Source organism: Squalius cephalus (assembly GCF_949319135.1).
Source record: "Squalius cephalus genome assembly, chromosome: 4".
NCBI classification, from domain to species: Eukaryota; Metazoa; Chordata; class Actinopteri; order Cypriniformes; family Leuciscidae; genus Squalius; species Squalius cephalus.
In genome coordinates, this window is record NC_137125.1 from 36,864,895 (window position 1) to 36,888,052 (window position 23,158).

A 23,158-nucleotide genomic window follows, 5' to 3' on the forward strand; every position below is an offset into this window, starting at 1 on the left:
AAAAAACCCTGAAAGTTGCAATTTAGAAAAAAAGGTTTTTAATACTACAAGAAAATATATACAAAACATTGGGAAACAGTGCTGTACATCAACCAATTAAACTGTACTTAATTATAAATTAAGCCAATTAAACGTAATTTTAATGTATTACACCACTTCTGACTTGACTGTTTGCAGTGAAACATTTAATCGAATCACTTAAAACTTTGAATTAAATATTTGAATCGTATGCATCCATTTCCATTGACAACAAAGATGATAATGAAACAAGCAATAAAAACCATTGGTCGATTTGTTTCAGTATGTAAAAGAGGTAATTTAAGAGTCTTTATTATGCACTCTGACACAGTAGAGTCGCCCTGGAGAGAAGATGTACATCAGGCCAGTTTGGAGAAGTCCTCGTATGCAATTCCCTCCACAGTCTTTCCTTTCATCCGACCCTAAAGACAAACAACATGCTTTAGATGAGTCTTATAAATGCAATTACTGTCACTTTTGATACATTTAATGCATCATTGCTGAATAAAATCCCTAAAATCTAACACTGATTTCTTGATGAATTCTCAATGAATTAGAGCCAGCATCTTTATAGTGTTTTGGAACACTATAAAAACATTGGACAGTTTTCTGAGTGAACTTACCGAGTCTAACATGAGTGTGGCAGAGAATTTGTGCTCATCTATGCTTTCCAGGATGGCCTCCGTGTCTTTATATTGACCATTCAGGATCAAAACTCGCTTACCTGAGACAGAAAGAGAGATTAGATTGAGAACAGGTTTGGAAAACATGAAGGGTAAGTTATTATTTTGGGCAAATATATCTTTAAGCGAAGTTTAACAACAGTAACGCAGTACCAGGAGCTGGAATGACTGTCTCCATATGACTCTGGTCCAGTTTGAGTTTGTCTCCAGAGTCGATCATCCTCACCATAGCTGTGTATTTATTCTGCACCTCCTATGAAATCACACACAGTATTACTGTAGGAAACATAATTCACTCTGTGTGGATCACAACAGAACAGTAATGAGCGCTTCAGTTACCCGAATGACTGCTTTCTTCTTGTAATACTTCTCTCCTAGTCTCTTCGTTACGACTTTCACTACAATGTTTGCTTGAATCCAGTGATCGGATCTTACAGATTTCTTCTTCTGTTCCTCCATCTGGAAGACACACAAGGGAAATGTAACAATGACATGCATTCAATCAAAATGGTTGCATGAATGAAATTCGATCTGGTTGTTCAGACTAGGTGTGTCATTGACAATAACCGCAATTATTTAAAGAATAAAATATTGATATTGTGTTAATACTACACATATGATAATATTGTAAATAATCCAGCACCAGTAACCATCTGGTTAACACTCCAACATGATGATAGGTTGCTGTTTTTTAAAAATTCTATTCAAAATTTCTATAGAGATCACAAGATTGTTATTCTGAAATTTCGGCCACAATGATCTTGTACTGAAAATCTGATATTGTGTTTGTCAGCCATTGCTCTGACACTATTCATATGCGTAATTTTCTGATCTAATCTAAGCTTTGGTTGCATAACCGTTTGCGATTACCGATATTTGTGTACTAAAACGTAAAATGGCCGGTCATGATTAATTATTGTAAATTGAATGTTGGAGATAGTGGAAAGTCGGATTAATACAGCATGCGTATCTAAAAAGAAAAACATTAAAGAAGAAAACGTGCCTCTATTATCTCATCCAGAGCAGATTTCTTTTTCTTGTCCTTGGCGTCTCCGCCGTGGGCAGACTCTTTCCTTTTCACGGAGGCTGCAGCTTTGAGGGCACTAGGACCCAAAGTGTTGCTATAGAGGTAAAAAATCATGGTTATTATCGCATTCTATTAGATTACTTAACCCAAACTACAGCTATAATGCTTCACAACACTTTTTACCTTGTTTTGGAGGGCCCCGCTAAAGCAACGTCCATGTTAAAAGCTATTTTCTCATCTTCATTCTTTCGCTTCAGTTCGGTGAACACTGGTTCCTCCTGTAGATTCATGGACATTGAAAATCTGAGCAAGAAAACACTCTGAAAACACTTTTTTCAGCGCACGCACACACCTCCGGCTCCTTGCCCTCGCGACCACGGCGAACTTGGTCTTCGATGAACTTGGCGCTGCGTTCTTCGTCGTCCAAATCCTGTTTCTTCTTCCTCTCCAGCTCCTCCTGTCTGCGGATTGTCTCCGGATCACGATCGATCCACTGGATGTACCAGCCTTTGGGGGTCTCATCCACTTTGCAAAAACCTGGACACAGAATCTGAATGAGACATCTAACACTGCCGTTCAAGTTTGGGGTCATAAGAGTGTGTGTATATAGTTCCTAGAACTACCCGGTGCGAACGCCCCTAATGTTAGGTGCGATTAATTACAGAAAAATATGCAATTCATTTGTCAATTTTTTAATCATTTGATATCACTAGAAATAAAAATAAGAGCTTTCTATTTGAATATATTTTAAAATGTAATTTATTTCTGTGATGCTAAGCGTAATTCTCAGCGTCATTACTCTAGTCACATGATTCTAATATGCTGATTTGCTCATAATTATCATCAATGTGCAGCTTAATATTTTTGTGGAAACCATGATCTTTTTTTTCAGGATTCTTTGATAAATAGAAAGTTTAAAACAGTATAGATTTAATTTTTTTGTAACAATTTAAAAGTCTTTACTGTCACTTTTGATCAATTTCATGCGACATTGCTGAATAAAATAGCTAATTTCTTTCAAATTTTTTTTTATAGAAATCTTATAGACCCAACCCTCTGCACAGTATGTATATAGTGCATATATGAGAAAGTTAACTCTGTCCAATGCGTAGAACGCTTGCCTTCTCTCCCGAGCCATTTGGTGAAGTCGGTGAGAGTCTCCCACTGCGTAGAGTTCATGTGAATGTGTTCCCGATGACTGATGTACTCATTATACACAATGTTATTGTGAACTCGCTTGGTCCCTGCAAAAACCAACACAGACCATCTCAGCGTTCAATAATAGAACAATCTCAAAATAAACAAATTTATAGGATTTGCAATAAAATAATAAATCAAAACCGCAATGACTTACCAAAACGTCTTCGGAGCAGCTCTAAGAATTCACTTTTGAACTCCCTATAAATTAGATTTTCAAATACATTTGATCTCAGTGATGGATGGATGGATGGATGTGGACAAAATAGTGTGTGCTGACTTACTCTGAGAAGTAGTTCATGAACTGGTTCGGGTTCTCTGAAGCCAACAGCAACTGTCTCTGATGAGACTCAGACATGCAGTGACATTTAAACCCGTTCTGCAGTCAAGAGAGATCATGTTAGCCGAGCTGCCAACTGAACATGCCTGAAATCCTGCCCAGGAAGATGGTACACTGGGTTTTGAAACACAACCTATAATGCTTAAAATCATGACTAGTGTCCATTTGAAGCCCCAAAATGCTGCCTGACGAAGATCTGATGATCAAAACGTTGCAATAAATACTTTTCAGTGGCAGTCATATCAGTGTGCGAACATTTTGCTTTAGTTTGTCTAAATAGACAGCTCATTAGGTTGAGACACAGTCAATGATGCCCAACACAGTCATAGCCTGTAATGCCCAAACATGCTGTATAGGCAGCTCACTTGGCTTTAAGACAGCTTATGGTGTCCAAAAAAATGTCCTAGCTTACTAGGTTTAACGTTTACATAGATTTACATTTATTCATTAAGCAGGTTAGACACAACCTATGATAATCAAACAAGCTAGAATTTCTAGAAAGCTTGTGACAGCCTATATGATATCCAATAATGCTGTTTTGGTAGGTAGCTCACTAGGTTGTGAGACACAGCCAATGTAACCAACAATTCTGTCTAGGTAGGGAGCTCACTAGGCTGAGACAGCCAGTGATGCCCAAAAGTGCTGTCTAGGTAGGAAGTTTACAGTTTTTCCAGATTGTGTTGCAAGCCAACAGGACACTAAACAAAATATAGTAAAATCAATACAGCACTTATATTCATACCTAACATTAGATAACATTCAAATTATGATAATAAATACACACCAATTGAGTGTTACTGAAGAAAGCAAAACACGTTCACGTAAACTTACTTCATCTCGACACTGTTTCTGGCACATCTGACAATACCAGCGTAGTTTCTGAAGGCCTTTGGCTTTTATTCTGTTCCCAATCGCTTTAGGGCTCAGAAAATCTGCTTTCCCCATTTTAAACACAAAAAAATCACGGGAATTATTGAGAAAATAACACTTTCCAGTGTCTCAACGCTCCTCGCGCTTCCTGGCGTCGTGACGCGTATCCCTCGCCTTGATAACATGCGTGTTTCGTCACTGATCTGTGTGTACGTGTAATATCGCGAGATTATTGTGAGTACGCGTTTGGTTTCTGAGCTTTATTTGCGCATGCGCAGATTGGCGGCTCCGACCGACCTTCAGTAAAGTGAACATGTTCGCCAGGACCAGCGCGGCGGTGTTCCTCCCACAATAGTGAGAATTTACGGATTTATATGATCTCTAAATTTGTGCTAACATGCATTTAATTAGCATTTTTACTTAATGTAGCAAAATTGTGTCATTTGGTCAATGAAATGCAGGTGAAATAGAGCAAGGACGTGCTGAACTTTAGGCCGCAGTGAGCTTAAGCCTATGACAGCGGCGCGCGACGTGACATTTCTATTTTTATTATGATTATATTAATGTTAATAATCTAAATAAATACGTGCGTATATACCAATGAGTTGAATTAGAAACTGCGTGTGTGTGTGTATCTTGTCGTGTAATGGCATAATAGCAGTGTTGTTCTGCAGAGTTTGCACTGCATTCATTCAATGTAACTCAATTGCTGTCATATTTATTGATGTATCATTGTTCATAGAGCTATTGTATTGTGTTTGTGGATGAAAGTAACCTTTATAAATGTCTCTTGCAGTGGGCAGGTCAGGAATATGGCTACCTTGAAGGACAGTGAGTAAAGTTTCCTTTTCATTTTTAAAAGGTCAATCTTAATGTCTTTTATAAATGCAGTTTCTTGCTATATATAATCTGCTTGCCTTCATTTGTATTTTGCTAATATTTATGTTGCAGTAATGTTATCATACATAACTGACAGTTGTATGAAGTTTCTGACCAGTGTTTCGTCCTGTTACCAGTCACCCTGCGGTTGAAGTCCATCAAGAACATCCAGAAGATCACCAAGTCCATGAAGATGGTGGCAGCCGCAAAGTATGCCAGAGCTGAGAGATCCCTGAGGCCTGCCCGGGTCTATGGCACCGGCACTTTGGGTATGCAGTTTATAATCCACAAAAGTCAAGTTTATTATGCTTAAACATTCTGAAAATCATTTTGAATGTCTTTGGATACTTTGTGATTATGTTTTTTTTTTTTTTCATATTTGTGTTTAGCACTCTATGAGAAGGCTGAGATCAAGGCTCCAGAAGAAAAGAATAAGCACTTGATCATCGGCGTGTCATCTGACCGTGGTCTTTGCGGTGCCATCCACACCAGTGTGGCCAAAGCCATGAAGAGTGAGATCGCCAAGCTCACTGGTGCCGGCAAAGAGGTCATGGTTGTCAATGTGGGTGACAAACTCAGAGGTCTGCTCTACAGGTATCTCTCTTTCTCAGCCTTGCCTCTCTAATTCTCATTCAGTCATTTAAGTTTTTTAGGCACATCGCTTTAATCCTTTCCTTCTGTAATCCCTCAGGACCCATGGCAAACACATCCTGATCAACTGCAAGGAGGTGGGCCGCAGGCCTCCCACTTTTGTGGATGCTTCCATCATTGCCACAGAGCTGCTGGACTCTGGTTATGAGTTTGACCAGGGAACCATTGTATTTAACAGATTCAGGTTTGTCACATAATGCACTTAAAATAAACCCAAAGCAGTGCAAAAAGTTTTTTTTTCTTGGTTTTCATGTGGATTTGTGTCCTTTGCAGGTCTGTGATTTCATACAAGACAGATGAGAAGCCTCTGTATTCCGTTGACACTGTTGCGAGCTCAGGTATTGTTTCATCGTCAGTATTTCAATACTCAAATTATCTGTAAGGCAGTATATATGGCAGTCATGCTCTTGTTAGCCATCACTACCAGCTCTAAAATGGAATCAATTGACACTGAAACCCGAATAAAATCCATTATTTGTTGTGTGTGTTGTTCAGAGAACATGGGTATCTATGATGACATTGATGCTGATGTGCTGAGGAACTATCAGGAGTTTTCTCTGGTCAACATCATTTACTACGGGATGAAGGAGTCCACCACCAGTGAACAGAGCGCCAGGATGACCGCTATGGACAACGCCAGCAAGAATGCTTGTGAGACATTTTATATGTCATCATCTTTTCAGTTTCTAAGGACTTTTATGGCCCTATATCCCTACATGATCACTGTTATAAACAGGAATTTGTGCTCTCTTGTACCTTTTTCAGTCTTTCTCATTTGCAATCTTTTATTTTTCCTATTCATCAGCTGATATTATTGAAAAGCTGACCCTGACCTTCAACCGAACCCGCCAGGCCGTCATCACCAAGGAGCTCATTGAGATCATTTCTGGAGCTGCTGCTCTGTAAGAAGTTTTTTTTTTCTCTCTCTCTTTTTATCCTATTAATAACCCACGCATGCCATCTCTCCTCCTTGTGTAACCAGTTCTGTTAGTCACAACATTGTCACTGTTTAAATTTCTTTACTTCATAAACTTCTTTAACATTTTAAGTTTTTATTAACCCACATTAATCAAATTTCTATCTTCCCCTCACTAACTTTCCATGATTTGCATGCATTCATCATTCACAGGAACTGAGGTAACATCCTGCAGTAGACTATAGGATATATTGAGTGCTTGTAGAGAAATTGCATAGATAATAGATTTTTGTTTTCCTGTTTCCTGTATAAGGTTTTTTTGTTGCATGCCGGTGGGTTTTGATGTTTTAAACTAGTTTGGTTTTGGTCAAAATGGAGATTGATGGCAATTAAAGCTCCTTCAATTGAGTAAAATAGCCTGTTAGACAATGACTCACTGACCTATAGTCTTATCGATTAGGCCCGAAACACATTCTAAGCAAATACGTGACTTCAAATGATTCTATGCATACTTGATTTTTATGTGCCGTTTTTCTAAAATGTTGACATTTATTTATTTTTAAATAGAATATGTTTCTGGCCTTGACATTACTTATTTAAGGCCTGTTCACACCCATATGAATGTTCATCACAAAAACTCTAAACAAAGTATGGCAGAAGGGCTGAATGAATGCAAATTCACTCTCTGCCAGTGGGTGGCGCTTTTGTAACCGCTTAAATACAGCGATAAACAAGGGCTGCATCCGAAATCACGTTCTTCCATTCTGTGTAGTCGGAAGTATGTCTGAATTCAGTACATATAAGTACCCAGATGACCTACTACTTCCAATGAGATTTTCAAGTGTGCATACGATGGACATTTCACTATCCCATGAAGCCACGGGAGAGGATTTGTGAATAGGCGTGTTCTTGACGGATTGGTGTATGATATCAAAGTACCGTAGGAGTGATTCTAAAGCATACGGAGTCGTCGGCTCCACGAAGCGTCGCAACTGACACTGGTCGGTCACATGATGACTACGGCTTTTTTAGCACTCGCAAAGTATGTACTCGGACTGAGTACGTATTTCGGACTGAGCCAAGGACTGCTGTGTGCAAGTTTCTCTATTCACTTTAGCTTAGCACAGTTGTCTGTTCGTGAGCGCCACCAAGTTGTAGTTTTATGTAACCGCATCGACCCTGTGCAAGTGACCACTAGCGCAAGTCTTATTGGTTGGCCAGGTTTTTTCACAGTGCGATGAAATAAATTAGAACACCTCTATAAAAAAAAGTCACATTGATGGCATGCAGATGTTCATATTGGTCTTATAAGACGCATTAACAGCTGTTCATTCAAATTAAAAACGTTTATCGCACCGAACATGGTCTGTGTGTGAACAGTGTTTGGTTTTATTCTTTACACTTTTACTTTCCTCAAGGTTCATATGTCTACAGTTTATGTTTGAAATGTACTAAATATATGTATTTTTCTCGTTACAGATAAAGTGGAGCCCTGTAAACTTCCGGTGTGGTTCTGGCGCTCATGCTCTTCAATTCAGTCACCTGGTGTAAAATTTAGTTATAAATGTGCTTCTGTTTGTACACTATCAGTGAAAATAAACCTCTTACAGAGAAACGCCATCCATTTGATTTCTTCAGTCTGTTTCTAGTGCGTGTACTGATCAGCTTTGATGTCCTCTTAAGAAAATAAATACGTTTCCCGACTCGTGCTTGCTTTCCATTGGAATTAAAGCTTGCGAACTCTTCTTTGAAGCCACTGGCTTGGCTACGCTCCGAGGTTATCAATACACAGAGCATTTGAAGTGAAGACGTCTGCCAAAACAGAACACTAGGTCAATCCTTCCAATAAACCCTCTCTGGCGTTTACGTACTTTGCTTAAAACCGTATTAAGTTACTCTGAACTGATTACTGATAAACCCAATTGACTTAACGGCATCCTTATTGTTCTCTCTTATAATTGCCAATCAAAACAAGTTTAGCCTCCTTGTTATCCATTTGAAACTCAAGCCCGGCCAGCCACCACAGTATCAGATTAAATGATCGAGCTGCGGTGTTGTGTGTCTGGATCCATGAAAGGGTGAATTTGGGGGTCACTGATTGTAGAAGAGGGTCTGATCTATTAAAGTAATGGGACAAGTTGAAAGTTTGACCATATGGGTCACTCATGTATTATTTAATCAGCTGCCACAGGAGCTCAGATTCTGATGGTTATCATCTGAAAACTGATGCGCATCACCATACCCAGACACTTTTTTTGAGGACATTTTTATTGAGTCATCTGAGTTCAGTGGTAATTGTTTAAAAAATAGTGGAATATAAGTACGTAGATGTTTTAGTGCGCACATTTTTTTTTATTATTTTTAGGCATGATTATTTGGGTGAAAACAGTTCTAAATAATTAAATTTATGGCATTCCATCTATACCTCACTGGTAATTAAATTACTTTTTAGCATCATAAATATATATACAGTAGATTTACTTTTATCATAAATTCACAGTGGTGAGTGGTGACATAGATGTTTCTGTTTTAAAATATTAAATCCTTCTCATACAGCCTTTTCTGAGTAAAAAAAATATAAATTAATATGAACTTTTACTCTATAAAGTTATAAAAATACCACAATTTTTGTGTAAACTGCCATAGCAGTGTTAGTACTATAGTAGAAGTAGAAAACAAATACATTAAAATTATTACCATACATTTGTGTAAAATATATGGATGATGATATATACTAAACCACAATTTTTTTTTTTTAAATACAAGATCATTCACAATTATTTTTTGGGTAAATCCTACTACAAACAAAAATACACTAAGATACAATAATAAATATGCATTCAAAGGTAAGAAAAACAAAACAAAGAAAGAATAAACCAGTGCCAAAGTACAATACAATAACAGAAATTTAATATACGAAATAAAATACAAATTGGTTACACTTTAAGTTGTCCTTGTTACAGTGTGATTATACATTTAAGTACTAAGTAATTGTAATTAACTATATGTACTTACTATAGGGTTAGGGTTTGCATGGTTTAGGGTTGCATGCATGTAATTAAAGTTATTACTACAGTAACTACATGTAACGTAAAATGGACACTGTAAAATAAAGTGTTACCAAAGAAAAAAATCTATTTATGCAACAATATCATACTTGCTCACAATGTATACAGTGATGGTGTGATGACGTATAAGACGTTTCCCTACTGATTATTATTATAATATATTAACCCTGATAAGTGCTCTCTCAAAAGACTTAAGAATGATATTAATACCCTCTGTTCTTTCTGTTTAGAGAAACCTGAAACTACTTTACATTTATTTTGGTGCGACATTTGTGATTTTATCAAATGTCATGTGAATCCTAACTTTGAATTTACATATAGAAATGTAATTTTTGTTTTTCATGAATGTGAAAAGAAAAGGGATATTTATTTTATAAACCTTATTTTTCTGTTTGCTAAATTTCACATTCACAAATGTAAATTTTCTAAATGCAATCCTTTTTTTAAGGATTTAAACTTGGAATCTATTGAGTTCTCTAACTTAAAAGCTGTAAGAACAGTGGCTGTGTTTAAGGACTTGGCACTTAATCTGGATTGAAAGACTGAAGGAACTTAATCTGGATTGAAGGACTCTGGAGTATTGTTGTATTATGTTATGACAAAGGTTTTTGTGTTTTTTGTTGTTATTTTCTTCTACAAGCATTTACAAAAAAATATATTATATTACATTACAAAGTCTAGTCGAGAACAAAGAAGGAAAAAAATATATAATTGTATTTTACATAGTAGTAAATAAAAGGAATATTTTCAAAAAAGAAAGATTCAAGGCCTTACAAACCACTATCTGCTTTCCCCCACTGCACTAACAGTAGGTGGTCTAATCGAGCAAGCCATAATCGATCAGACTCTCGGCTCTTCTGCGCATGCGTGATCGATTGCTCCACAATGTTTCGCTTGGGAAGTAAAAGATGGCGGCTCCTATGGAAGCGCCAATGTCCCTATTCATGTGAATGATCAAAACAAAGCCTTTACAGGCGCCGTGAGACCGGGCTTTCGGGAGCGGAGAGATGTGTGAGAGTTACGCGCGCTCGCTGCTGCGGGTGTCCGTGGCGCAGATGTGTCAGGCGGTGGGCTGGGACGCGGTGCAGCTGAGCGCCTGTGATCTGCTGTCCGATGTGCTGGAGAGATACGTGCAGCAGCTGGCCCGGAGCTGCCACCGATACTCCGAGCTCTGTGAGTCCTTTAACACTCCTTTCTGACCCTTACAACAGCCTGTGTTTATAACCGTCTGTGTTGGAGTAGAGTGTGCACTACAGTGGGTTTGTTGTTAAGCCCCGCCCACTACTAATGTTGTTAGCGTGCTAAGCTAACTAGCCCCTCAAATGGGGTTTTTGCTATTGTGGCGATAAAACTTTCTTAACGAACTGCTGTTAGTCAGTTTCTTTGAATTCTTAACACATGTTTTGTTATTGCAAGACGTTAGTTCTGAAGCTAGGCATTAAACGTCTTAGTTTGTATGTTTTGACAGCTGACTAGAGGCTAGTTAGCTGTTATTTAGGCTAACAGATGTCAGCTTTTGCTTTAAAAGGCTATATGCTGCTTACAATGAAGTGACATGTTTGATTGTATCCCTTTTGGAGCCTGAAATGTTTAAACCAGATCATGTGGAATAGTTTGCAAACGCAGTGTATGGATTCCCACTTGTTGCCATAGTGATGATGTAAGCCGCAGCATCATCTGTGCGTATGTGCAGATCATGTGTCCAAAACAGTGTTGTTTTAGTATCATTGAGATGCTGTTATTGTTTTTTTTATCGATATTTTGAAGTAGTTTTTATATTTTCCGTTTTTTAAAGTTTTAGTAATTTTGTTGTTTGTGTCATTTCTAATATATCTTCATCTGAACCTGCTTGTTGTCAAAGTGAGAGTCTGCAAAAACATTGCTCATTGGGGTCCACGTGTTGGCTTTGTGCATTTAAATGGCCATGTTTGGAAAGTTTTTGGAAATATTTGTTTAGAAAAAGTTGGTTTGTTTACATCAGGGATGTCCAATCCTGCTCCTGGAGGGCCACTGTCCTGCAGAGTTTAGCTCCAACCCCAATTAAACACACCTGAACCAGATAATCAAGGTCTTTCTAAGCATTCTAGAAACTTCCAGGTAGGTGTGTTGAGGCAGGCTAGAGCTCAACTCTGCAGGACAGTGGCCCTCCAGGACTGAGTTTGGACACCCCTGGTTTACATGCAATAGTAGGAATGTGTTGAAAACTTGGTTGACACATTAAGGCATTTGATTTCGGGTTCAGGAAGTCAAAAACGATTTTTAACGATAACTTATAAACCTTTAAAGACAGCCTTGCTGTGAGCTCGAGGCTGTTAATTTATGGTATTTGCTTCTGTTGAAGCCGTTATCCCGTGTTTAACAGTGGAATTCGTGGTGAAAACTACATTTCCCATGACGCTGCAAAGAAAATCCCACCAGAGAGTCGAAACAAATAAAACATGGCAAAATATCTCTTTAGCTCCGCCCACTCCCATGAAGCAGTGCGAATGATGTAATCGAATCTATCTATCTTTGCTCTCAAAATACTTATATGTTTGTATCTATATGCATATTTTGCAATGAACTTAAAATCGTTTTTAACTTGATTATGCTGTTCGCAATGCTTCATGGGATTGTAATTCTTTCCGTCACTAAAGCCGTTAAGCGCACACTCTTGTACCTTTGTTTTGTCTGGTTTTCAAATACATTTTTGGTTCAAATTAATGTTTGTAATGTTGTGATTCACCTTGTCGGTGATTGGCTTGGTTCATTCAGCGGAAGTATTTTTTTCCATTCATTTTTGCCATGGGGATTTAAAAAAAAGTTTTAAGCCATGAATGAACCAAGCCAATCAGCTACGAGGTGAATCAAGACATTACAAACTTTCAGAGGTGGACAAAGTACACAACTTCCTTACTTGAGTGAAAGTACAGATACTACTGGTCAAATATTACTCCGTTACAAGTAAAAGTTGTAAAGACCGATTTTTACTTAATTAAAAGTACAGAAGTACTCGTTTTTAAAAGTACTTAAGTATCAAAAGTAAAAAGTAAATGTTAATGCATTGTTTTATTGTTGCATTGTTGTATGTAATACTTACAGTACCTTATGCCTCTGAATCTATGCCTGCCTACCCACCCTCATATCAATATTAGATTTATTTCTAGAACACAGTTCCAGTAGTGGGATTGAATGTGAGATTGAATAAGTCACTCAATAACGTCCACAATGGTTTCGGACACCCAAATGGCTGTTCCCTCAAAGAGTGCCCTATTTAAAGTTTTTTGGCTTTTAGAATGAATATGTTAGCCTTACTGTTATCTATAAGCTAGTGTGCCCCAAAACAATGGCAAAATTCGCATTTAGGAGACCAAACCCAACGTTGAAAATAAAAATCAGGTTGATGTCAGAATCCAACATCAGATTGACGCTAATCTCCAGCGTCGGACAGACGTTGTATTGTGGTTGAAAATGAAAATCGGGTTGACATCAGAAACCAACATCAGTCAGGTTCTGACATCAACCCGACTTTCGTTTCCAACCAAAATCCAACGTCGGATGCTGATGTCAAAACGACGTCGGTTTCTGACGTCAATCTGATGTCGGGTTTCTGACGTCAACCCGACTTTCATTTCCAACCAAAATGCAACCCCTGCAACCAAAATCATCTCCTGACTGATGTTACAACTTTCTACACAAGGACCTTGACAGAAATGTAGTGGAGTAAAAAGTACAATATTCGTCTTTCAAATGTAGTGAAGTTAAAGTAAAAAGTTTCCAGAAAAAATAATACTCAAGTAAAGTACAGATACTCAAAAAGTGTACTTAGGTACAGTACTCAAGTAAATGTACTTTGTTACTGTCCACCTCTGCAAACTTTGATTTGAAGCAAAAAAAGTTAAAAATCAGACTTAAACACATGAAGCATTGCGAATTGAATTAAAAAACGATGGAGAAATATATATTATATAAAAACAATATATTTTAAGTATTTTGAGTGCATAGAATGATCAACTCGATTACATAATTTGCAGTTTTTCATGGGAGTGGGCGGAGCTAAATAGCTATTTTTGCTTTTTTTCAACTCTGATTGGTGTAATTTTTTATATAGCATCAGGGTAATGTAGTTTTTCACTTATCAAATATCAATTTGATATTTCAAATATCACGGGTTGACAACCTCATAGCTCACATTAGGTCTGTCTTTAAAGGTTTATAAGTTATCATTCAAAATCAATTTCCCTATGGAGAAAATGAATGGAGCTTTTACTTCCAGAGCCCAGTTGATGCACACTATAACTAATATGTGACCCTGGACCACAAAAACAGTCACATGGGTCAAATTTTTGAAATTGAGATTTATACAAATAGCCTAAGCTTATAAATAAGCTTTCCATTTATATATGATTTGTTAGGATAGGACAATATTTGGCCAAGATACAACTATTTGAAAATCTGAGGGTGCAAAAAAATATTTACGGTATGAAATGTACAAAATATCTTCATGGATCATGATCTTTACTTAATATGCAAATGTTTTTTTGGCCTAAAAGAAAAATCTATAATTTTGACCCATATAATGTATTGTTGGCTATTGCCACAAATATACCCGTGCGACTTATGACTGGTTTTGTGGTCCAGGGTCACATGTGGCTTATGATGTGGCTTTCATAGTACTTGAATACTTGATTCTGATTGGTTAATCGTTGCATTCCGCAAACAACTATGCTTTTTCTTTATTCTTCATTTTTTTCCCCATAAATTGCATAGCATAATCTCTCTCTCTTTTCTTTCAGATGGACGTACAGACCCTGGACTGAGCGACGTGGACCAGGCTTTTGGATTTTTGGGAGTCAGTATAGCGGAACTTGAGGACTATGTGAATAACTTGGAGCCTGTTGGCTACCCACAAACTATCCCTCAGTTTCCCATCAGCAAGAGCAGCGTTCTGCAGTTTCCTGCTGCCGGCTTTGAAACGGACGCCCGTGAAGCCCTGAGGGGAGAAAGGAGAGACTATATCCCAGAGTACTTCCCTCCGCTCGTCTCACTGCAGGAAGGTACGTACCAACATCGATATAGACGCCGAACTGAATATATTCACGCAACAAGTTATAAGAATAGAATTCAATGGAGTTTTAAATAAATAAAGCCGGGCGTACATTGTGCGAGTTTACGAGTTACGGCTCAGTTGGTGATTCCTCTCACATGATGTGAGACACAACCATACGAGCATCGCCGATTGACACACGATTTTTCCAGAGAGCAAAAATCATGTTTGTGACAGTTTGCTGATTAAAGTTACACTATGTAACTCTTATAATAGTCTTACCATAGTGAAAACATGTTTTGGAAGAAGGATTGATGATGTATTGACTGTTGTAAATTGAAAAAAGGTTACATAGTGTACCCTTTTTGGCAACTATATTTGATTGCCTGAACAAAAGTGGTATTCCGTTTGTGTTTTAATTTCTTGGTATCTTACAAAAATACAATTTAATGACAGCACAAAATAAATAAATACACACACACACACAACAATGCTGAGATTACAGTCACTTATTAATTATACATTAGATTTTTTGTGTTATTTAGTTGTTTAATTCAGTGGTTCTCAACTCCAGTCCTCGGGACCCGTTGCTCTGCACATTTTGTATGTCTCTCTTATCTGACACACTCAGTTCAGTTCATGGAGTCTCTCTTAACCTAGGACCCCCTTGAAAACGAGATGATGCATCTCAAGGGGTTTATCCTAATAAAAATAAATTTGTTATTAACGAGCTGATGATCTGATTCAGGTGTGTTAAATAAGGGAGACATACAAAATGTGCAGAGCAGCGGGTCCCGAGGACTGGAGTTGAGAACCACTGGTTTAATTTACAACCTGTGGTGTGTCTCTGTAAACACCGAAAAAAAAAGATGCATCATATTTTCATATGATCATTGAAACGTTCCAGTAGAGAAATGGTAAAAAAAATAAAGATTAATTACTTGACATTAGTTCCAAATGTTTTCCTTTGGTCACACACATACCATCTGTAAATCAACCGTGCTATTTAAAAAAAAATGCTGACTATTGATCTATTATGCACTATTTTTTTTTTTTTTTTTTTTACTTTTATTCGGTAAGGATGCATTAAATTGATCAAAAATGACAGTAGACATTTATAATGTTACAAAAAAAAATTCTATTTCAAATAAATACTGTTCTTCTGAACTCTCTATTCATCATAGAATTTAACATTACTATGATAGGAGGTATTTCAAATCAGCATATTAGAATGATTTCTGAAGGATCATGTGACACAGAAGACTGAAATAATGATGCCTGAAAATTCAGCTTTGCATCACAGGAATAAATAATATATTTACAAATCTTAAAACAGAAAACGGTTCTTATAAATTGTAATAATATTTCACAATATTGCTGTTTTTATTGTATTTTTGATCAAATAAATGCAGCCTTGGTGAGCAGAAGAGACATTTTCATAAACATTTGAGAATCTTACCGAACGACAATGTATATTTGGCTCATTCAGACATTTTACATTCATAAAATGCGTGAAAGGTAATATTGAAAAAGCACAATGGGGCACTTTAACATAACTTGTTGTGAGGATGACTGACACATGAATATATCTACCGTACGATAAACAATATAACAAAATACCAGCTGAGCTGACCCATTTCTACTGTCACGCGATATCGTGCCGTACTCATGCCCATCTTGCCAAAATGCATTGACATGTGGCCATATTGGCTGAGTTCCTTCCCATACAGTCGCACACACAGGGACCTACGTATCCCATGATCCCCCAGCGCTGTAGTCTTTCACTCTCACTCCATCCGGCTCACACACACAGTCTCGCCTTCTCATCACACCCAGCGGAGACAGTGCCAGTGGGTGGTGGAGGGGCGGACATGATCAGGGTTGTTTCGGGTCGGACAGGAAGCTCTCTGGCTGTGAGGTGTGTTTGCTGGTGTCGGTGTGTGTGTGTGTGAAACAGGAAGTCGGCGGTCTGTAGGCTTTCAGCCATGTGTGTGTGAGAAGCTGGCGGAGGTCCGGCCCGGATGGCAGACATCCCAGGTGAGTGTGTGTGTGTGAGAGTCCAGCCAGGGTAGGGGGTCTAACCGGGCCTGGAGCCAGCACTCAGCTGGATGCCCCTCTGCCAGAAGAAAGACTCAGGGTCTCTTTTTCTCCCTCTCCTCCATTTCCATTTTCTTTTCTTTTTTTTTCTGTCTCCCGTTTCTTCCTCATAGATCAGTCAAAGGCCATATTACACCACAACACACTCATGCCACAAATCTACATGAGCATGTATAGGCAAAACAGACAAAAGTTTAAACATACAGTGCATTCTTCTATAATATAGAATATATATTATATGTATTTCTCTCCAAACCACAAAGGTTTCGGAGCCCTGCTGTGTTTGAATGTTACGAACACAAATGGGTTTTTGTGTGGTTTGTATTTTTTAGTGCTACTTGCTTAAGCAAACTTCTATTTTACATTGATCTGAACAAAGTATTAAATGTTTATGTAACTTATCCTGCACTATTACAAAATGGGCCAACAAAATAGAAAATACCATAGATTTACATTGAAGAAATGACCCATCTAGAGACCAGAATTTTATAGACTTTGAGTTGCCAAAACACCCTATGGCGAACAATCTTAAAGGTATAGTGGAGGATCTTTCCGAATTTTAGATAAGACCCGCCCTCTCCACTTTTTTAATAAGTTTGATTGATTCACCAGAATGATTGACAATTAGGAGGACCAATAGTATAGGTGATCCACCCGGAAGTAAAAAATCCTCCACTATACCTTTAAGTATTATTGTGTTATTATTTATTAGTGTGTGTGTGTATATATATTTAATTAGTGTATTTTTATATTTTCACTTTTCATTTGAAAGTTTTAGTAATTTTATGTGCTTCTGCCATTAGTTTTTTAAATATTTATATTCTATTTACTATATATTTTTTTTTGCTGTTTTATTTTATTTTATTTGAGTCAGTTGCCATTGCAACATTTCTAAATTTCATTTCCATTTTTTCATTTACAGTTTGTTTTTCATCTAATATTTATATATAGATGAAATCCATTTAACAAAAACAATTTTTAATAATAAAAACAAGCACCTTATGCATTGTAACCTCATTGTAACAGTTTATTTGTATGTAATATTTTAGTCTGTTAGTTAGATTCACTTCTGCAGTAGCATATTCAGCCACAGGTTGGCGCTATCCGACCACATTTGTGCTCTTAACTTCGTCTGAATGTCTGTTTCTGATCTTCTTCATTTCTCTTATACTGTGTGATACTCTGTGAATCAAGATTTTAATTTGATATAGCCTAAATGTTAAAACAATATTTTTGCTGTCCCTAGATGGCTTGGGTCAGGATTTGTGTGTGTGTGTGTGTGTGTGTGTGTGTGTGTGTGTGTGTTTGTGTGTGTGTTTGTGTGTGTGTTTGTGTTTGTGTGTGTGTGTGTGTGTGTGTGTGTGTGTGTGTGTGTGTGTGTGTGTGTGTGTGTGTGTGTGTGTGTGTGTGTGTGTGTGTGTGTGTGTGTGTGTGTTTTATCATCTGCCAAAAGAAATATCTTAGAAAATATAATAGGACATCTCTCCTTCACAAGCCACAAAATTTGAGGTACCATTTATGCCTGTATTACAATTAAACACTGACCCCAAGATCAAACAGGTTTACACAACACAATAAAAATGTGTTTTTAAAGCATTCCAGTTTTGGAATACTCATTTTATTGCAATTACAATTTCATTACATTAACATATTCCACAGAGTCGTTGTCATTGGTTCGGTGGTGGGTTTTCTCCCAGTCAACAGGCTCTTGTTTGTCTATTGTGTGGGAGCGTATTGTTGTTCAGTCCTGAGGGAAGAAGGTAATGGGAGGTAGAGAGAGAGCGATTGCATCTGTACACTGAAATTACCAGTGATCACACAGGCTGATAAAGTCTCTCCGTCTATGCAGAGAGAGAACAAGATTAAGATGACTGCTCTGGAAATTTACAGCTGCAAAATCAAGCTATACACGAACGGATTTCAGTTTGTCGTTGATCCCAGTGTGTAGAGCAAGAACATGGTTCTGTTTGAGTTTATGCCGTTGAGTCAAGACGGATCTAACATAGTATCTTTACCAGGCACAATTTGACAATTTTCCTGCATCAAATAATTTGTCCCTCTATTCTGACAGACAGAGGTGGACAGTAACAAAGTACATTTACTTGAGTACTGTACCTAAGTACACTTTTTGAGTATCTGTACTTTACTTGAGTATTATTTTTTCTGGAAACTTTTTACTTTAACTTCACTACATTTGAAAGACGAATATTGTACTTTTTACTCCACTACATTTCTGTCAAGGTCCTTGTGTAGAAAGTTGTAACATCAGTCAGGAGATGATTTTGGTTGCAGGGGTTGCATTTTGGTTGGAAATGAAAGTCGGGTTGACGTCAGAAACCCGACATCAGATTGACGTCAGAAACCGACGTCGTTTTGACATCAGCATCCGACGTTGGATTTTGGTTGGAAACGAAAGTCGGGTTGATGTCAGAACCTGACTGATGTTGGTTTCTGATGTCAACCCGATTTTCATTTTCAACCACAATACAACGTCTGTCCGACGCTGGAGATTAGCGTCAATCTGATGTTGGATTCTGACATCAACCTGATTTTCATTTTCAACGTTGGGTTTGGTCTCCTAAATGCGAATTTTGTCATTGTTTTGGAGCACACTAGCTTATAGATAACAGTAAGGCTAACATATTCATTCTAAAAGCCAAAAAACTTTAAATAGGGCACTCTTTGAGGGAACAGCCATTTGGGTGTCCGAAACCATTAGGGTTGCACGATTCAGAAAATGCCACGATTCGATTCGATATCGATTTTTAGGCTCAAGATTCGATTCAAAATCGATTCTCGATTCAAAAAAACGATTCACTTTATGTAAATGTTAGGGGTGGGAATCTTTAGTCACCTCACGATCCGATCCAATTCCAGAATGATTCTTTATCTACTCCTCCCCCCTCCCCTCCCTATTAATTCATTAGTTTACAGGTAATTAAGTACTTTTTTTTTTTTAATTACAAATAAAAAAAAACAATTCTTAAAACAGTTGTATGTTAAGAATTTTAAACTAATATAACTTCAAAACATACAAGTAGCAAATAATAAAGAGGACCATAGAAACATAACAAACAAACAAATAGTGCTTTCAGTAGCCTATTTAAGATTATCTGAACGTTTTCCATTCAAGAACTGTGAGTGATTTTTCTTCATCTTTACTGTTGATTTTTACTATGACATCATAGACTGCGGGAGATCTATTAAGCTGCATTCACGCACGGACCTCTTGAAATATAAGAAGTAAAGTGGTTTGTCCTGTCCGTTTAATCCCTTAAGACATAACTGGCTGTGTTTACGTTCATTTTGCACAAGTATAGTATATTACGTTAATTTCGCATGCGCGAGCAGTCTACACAAACAAAGCGCGCGTCAGCATTTGAAATTGAAAGCAGCCTTCTGTTAGTGAGGTTCATATTTTAAATATACAAGTCCACTGCATTCCAAACCACATAAATTATGACTTCGCAGAGCATTTGTAAGGAAAATACCGAAAGGCGAGAAAGCACGCTTCAAGTGTAACGTAACATCAAACAAACCGCGCGTCTCTCACAGCGCATCCTGTGCAATGAAGCCTGTGAATGTCCTAGTAATTCGCTTCAACCTTTCCGAACTTATGAAAGATTATTTTACGGAAAGTTTGATTGGTGTATGTATGTGTGTGAGGAATTGGAAGAAAGCAGATTACGGGTGTTTCTAAAGCAAACTCAGCGTCATCGCATATCTGGTTAAAAACTAAGCTCAGAATCGATTCTGAAATTCTCAGAATCGATCCAGAATCGTTGGAGAGAGAATCGCGATGGATCGATTTTTTTCTCTCACCCCTAGAAACCATTGTGGACGTTATTGAGTGACTTATTCAATCTCACATTCAATCCCACTACTGGAACTGTGTTCTAGAAATAAATCTAATATTGATATGAGGGTAGGTACGCAGGCATAGATTCAGAGGCATAAGGTACTGTAAGTATTACATACATGCAACAATAATAAAACAATGCATTAACATTTACTTTTTACTTTTGATACTTAAGTACTTTTAAAAACGAGTACTTCTATACTTTTAATTAAGTAAAAATCGGTCTTTACAACTTTTACTTGTAACGGAGTAATATTTGACCAGTAGTTTCTGTACTTTCACTCAAGTAAGGAAGTTGTGTACTTTGTCCACCTCTACTGACAGAGTACATGCTGTGCAGTGCGACATAATCACAATCTTGACTTTATTAGAAACCTGTGTGGAATGGAAATTTGGACCAGTAAGATTTGGATGGGTGGGCCTACCCAGCATAACCCCACAAAATGAGGAACCAAGCAACAGGACGTCCTATCGCTTATTGCTTATCGCCGTCGTGACTCTTTAAAGGAGTCATAACCTGCAAATTTCACTTTTCCACGAGAATCAATGTATGTTATGATTGCATAATGATTATACACTGGCCGGGAAGCCGATATTTAAAAGTGAAGCGTTTGTTTACCTCAGGGTTTGTAAAATAGCCCACGTGCACGCGCACTAAAAAACGAGATTTTGATTTCAGCCCCGTCTTGACGTCAAGACGGGGCAGGATATACCATATATGGACACCGCAGCAGGAAGCCCGCCCTTCCCCTCTCTCCCCCTCATATTCAGTTCAGTCGCGAAAGATGGAGAAACCGAGTGCACACGTGAGTTGCTCTGTGGTTGACTGCCAGAAACAACATGCAAATGTGTTTTCTATACCAAAAACGGACCAAACTATCAGGGACCAGTGGATAAAATTCATTTTTAATGACGCTGTCCCAGCAACACTTTCAACTGGCTTATTGTTCGGTGTCTGCGCTAAACATTTTACGCCGGAATCATTCACAAATTTGGGCCAATATCAGGCGAAGTTGGCCACGAAGCTCCGTTTGAAAAAAGGTGCCATTCCAACCATCCGGGACTTGCCTGAAATTGAAACGGTAAGACTGTTTTTATTGCTCTACTGTGTGTAACAAACAGCAGCTAACTACTAATGCGGCTATTGTATGTAACGTTAGCTTCAAGGTAAACACGGGGAATGGACTCTACGTCCACGACAGCCAAAACATCGCATCAGATCTCGCGAGACAATAATGCCTTCAGAAATAAAGGTTTTAGGAGCTCTGTTTTTATTTTTTTTTCCACTTTTATTTTTTAGAAGGGCATGAAAGACTATAATACAGCAGTAGGTATCCAAATTAAGACTAGGTTATGACTCCTTTAACCCCTTAACTGTCACCCCCGTTTTTGAGAATGGACATTAAAATGCACTATTCAAACTTTAATGGTTGTATTTCAAGAATGCTTTGGAATATGGACCTAGGTTTGGTCTTGTTTTAAAAAGATTATTGCTGAAGTGAAAGCACTTCAAAAAATTAAAGTATGAAAAAGTTATGGAAGTTTAAATTTACAGTAAATCAAATATACTGCACTTTAATATTTTTTCTTTTATATAAAATATATATTTTACAAAATATTTTTTAATATAAAATCAAAGCCATATATCTAACCAAGTTGTGTTCCAAATTTGAAGTTGATATCACAAAAATTGAAGCTCCCATGAGATTTTGTTTAGGCGTAATACCAAAAATAGCCACCGGGTGACACATTCCAATGAATTTAATTGTACTAGTGCAAAATGCCCGTGCAAAATCAGTTTTTGTGTGTGTTTTTAGTAATTGTTGGTTTGGTGTGTTTGGTGCTCATTGTTACAATTACACAGCAAAAGTTCAGTGACTTTTTTTTATTTGTGCATGGTAGAAAGCACACAGTGAACTCCGAGAAAACGCTATTGAGCAAACAGTTTGTGAATAGGCTACTACAAATGATGCCCATGAAAGAGACTGTGAACGCATTGAATAGGATATGTTTAGCTGGTGAATAGCATAGGCTACTATTACACAGTAGCGATAACTTTAAGTGCACCAGAATGAAATATAATATTCAGAAACAGCATAGCTGACTTACAGATTCAGTTTACATCCACAAATGAATAAGCGCGTCGATTAAGGAAGCAGTGCAAAGTGCCCGTGCAAAATCAGTTTTTGTGAGCTGATCGCCGTCAAAAAAGTTTAGGAGATATTTCTTAGCAATGGCTGATTTCAGCAGTTTCAATATGATAAAAAATAACTTTTATATTGATTCAATGGATTATTTGCATTTTGAAAAAAAAAAAAAAGTGTCATGAATTTATTGCATTTTTGGGAAAAAATAATCCGTTTTTATAATAAATCTTTGAATATCAAAATCTTGATTTGAATTTTTTATGTTATTATAACCTAAAGATGCTATGTGAAAGTTTGAAACAGAAATTTATCACGATTTGGAACCAAACTTTAATATTCAGAAGTAAACAGTGTAGCTGACAGAGTGTTTATGTCAGAAT

At 37.4% G+C, this 23,158-nt stretch overlaps 3 protein-coding genes across 4 annotated transcripts in view; 2 read left to right on the top strand and 1 right to left on the bottom strand.

Annotated features, from left to right (window-relative positions):
• Positions 1-301: 301 nt before the first annotated feature.
• On the bottom strand, positions 302-4,312 carry kin (Kin17 DNA and RNA binding protein). The gene is made up of 11 exons (XM_079868791.1): positions 4,097-4,312; positions 3,210-3,304; positions 3,083-3,126; positions 2,850-2,972; positions 2,081-2,265; positions 1,912-2,006; positions 1,705-1,822; positions 1,041-1,160; positions 855-954; positions 642-742; positions 302-440 (listed from the first exon to the last, which is right to left on the bottom strand). Exons 1-11 carry the CDS (start codon positions 4,208-4,210, stop codon positions 378-380), a joined length of 1,158 nt encoding a protein of 385 aa, XP_079724917.1. The 5' UTR covers positions 4,211-4,312; the 3' UTR covers positions 302-377.
• A 60-nt stretch (positions 4,313-4,372) lies between these two features.
• Positions 4,373-8,201, top strand: atp5f1c (ATP synthase F1 subunit gamma; the record flags this gene model as incomplete). 2 transcript variants are annotated; one of them, XM_079868792.1, is made up of 9 exons in its annotated part: positions 4,373-4,489; positions 4,932-4,966; positions 5,152-5,283; positions 5,404-5,608; positions 5,706-5,849; positions 5,939-6,003; positions 6,161-6,316; positions 6,471-6,567; positions 8,061-8,201. In XM_079868792.1, exons 1-9 carry the CDS (start codon positions 4,449-4,451, stop codon positions 8,062-8,064), a joined length of 879 nt encoding a protein of 292 aa, XP_079724918.1. In that variant the 5' UTR covers positions 4,373-4,448. The 2 variants fall into 2 exon arrangements, with proteins under 2 accessions (XP_079724918.1, XP_079724919.1); XM_079868793.1 differs by lacking the exon at positions 8,061-8,201 and having other exon boundaries at positions 6,471-6,571.
• A 2,332-nt stretch (positions 8,202-10,533) lies between these two features.
• The window catches only part of taf3 (TAF3 RNA polymerase II, TATA box binding protein (TBP)-associated facto), a 55,376-nt gene continuing 42,751 nt past the window's right edge, over positions 10,534-23,158 (top strand). The window contains exons 1-2 of the mRNA XM_079868310.1: positions 10,534-10,822; positions 14,425-14,685. Of these exons, the coding sequence (XP_079724436.1) occupies positions 10,657-10,822; positions 14,425-14,685 (427 nt within the window). The 5' untranslated portion in view covers positions 10,534-10,656. The remainder of the gene's footprint in view (positions 10,823-14,424; positions 14,686-23,158) is intronic.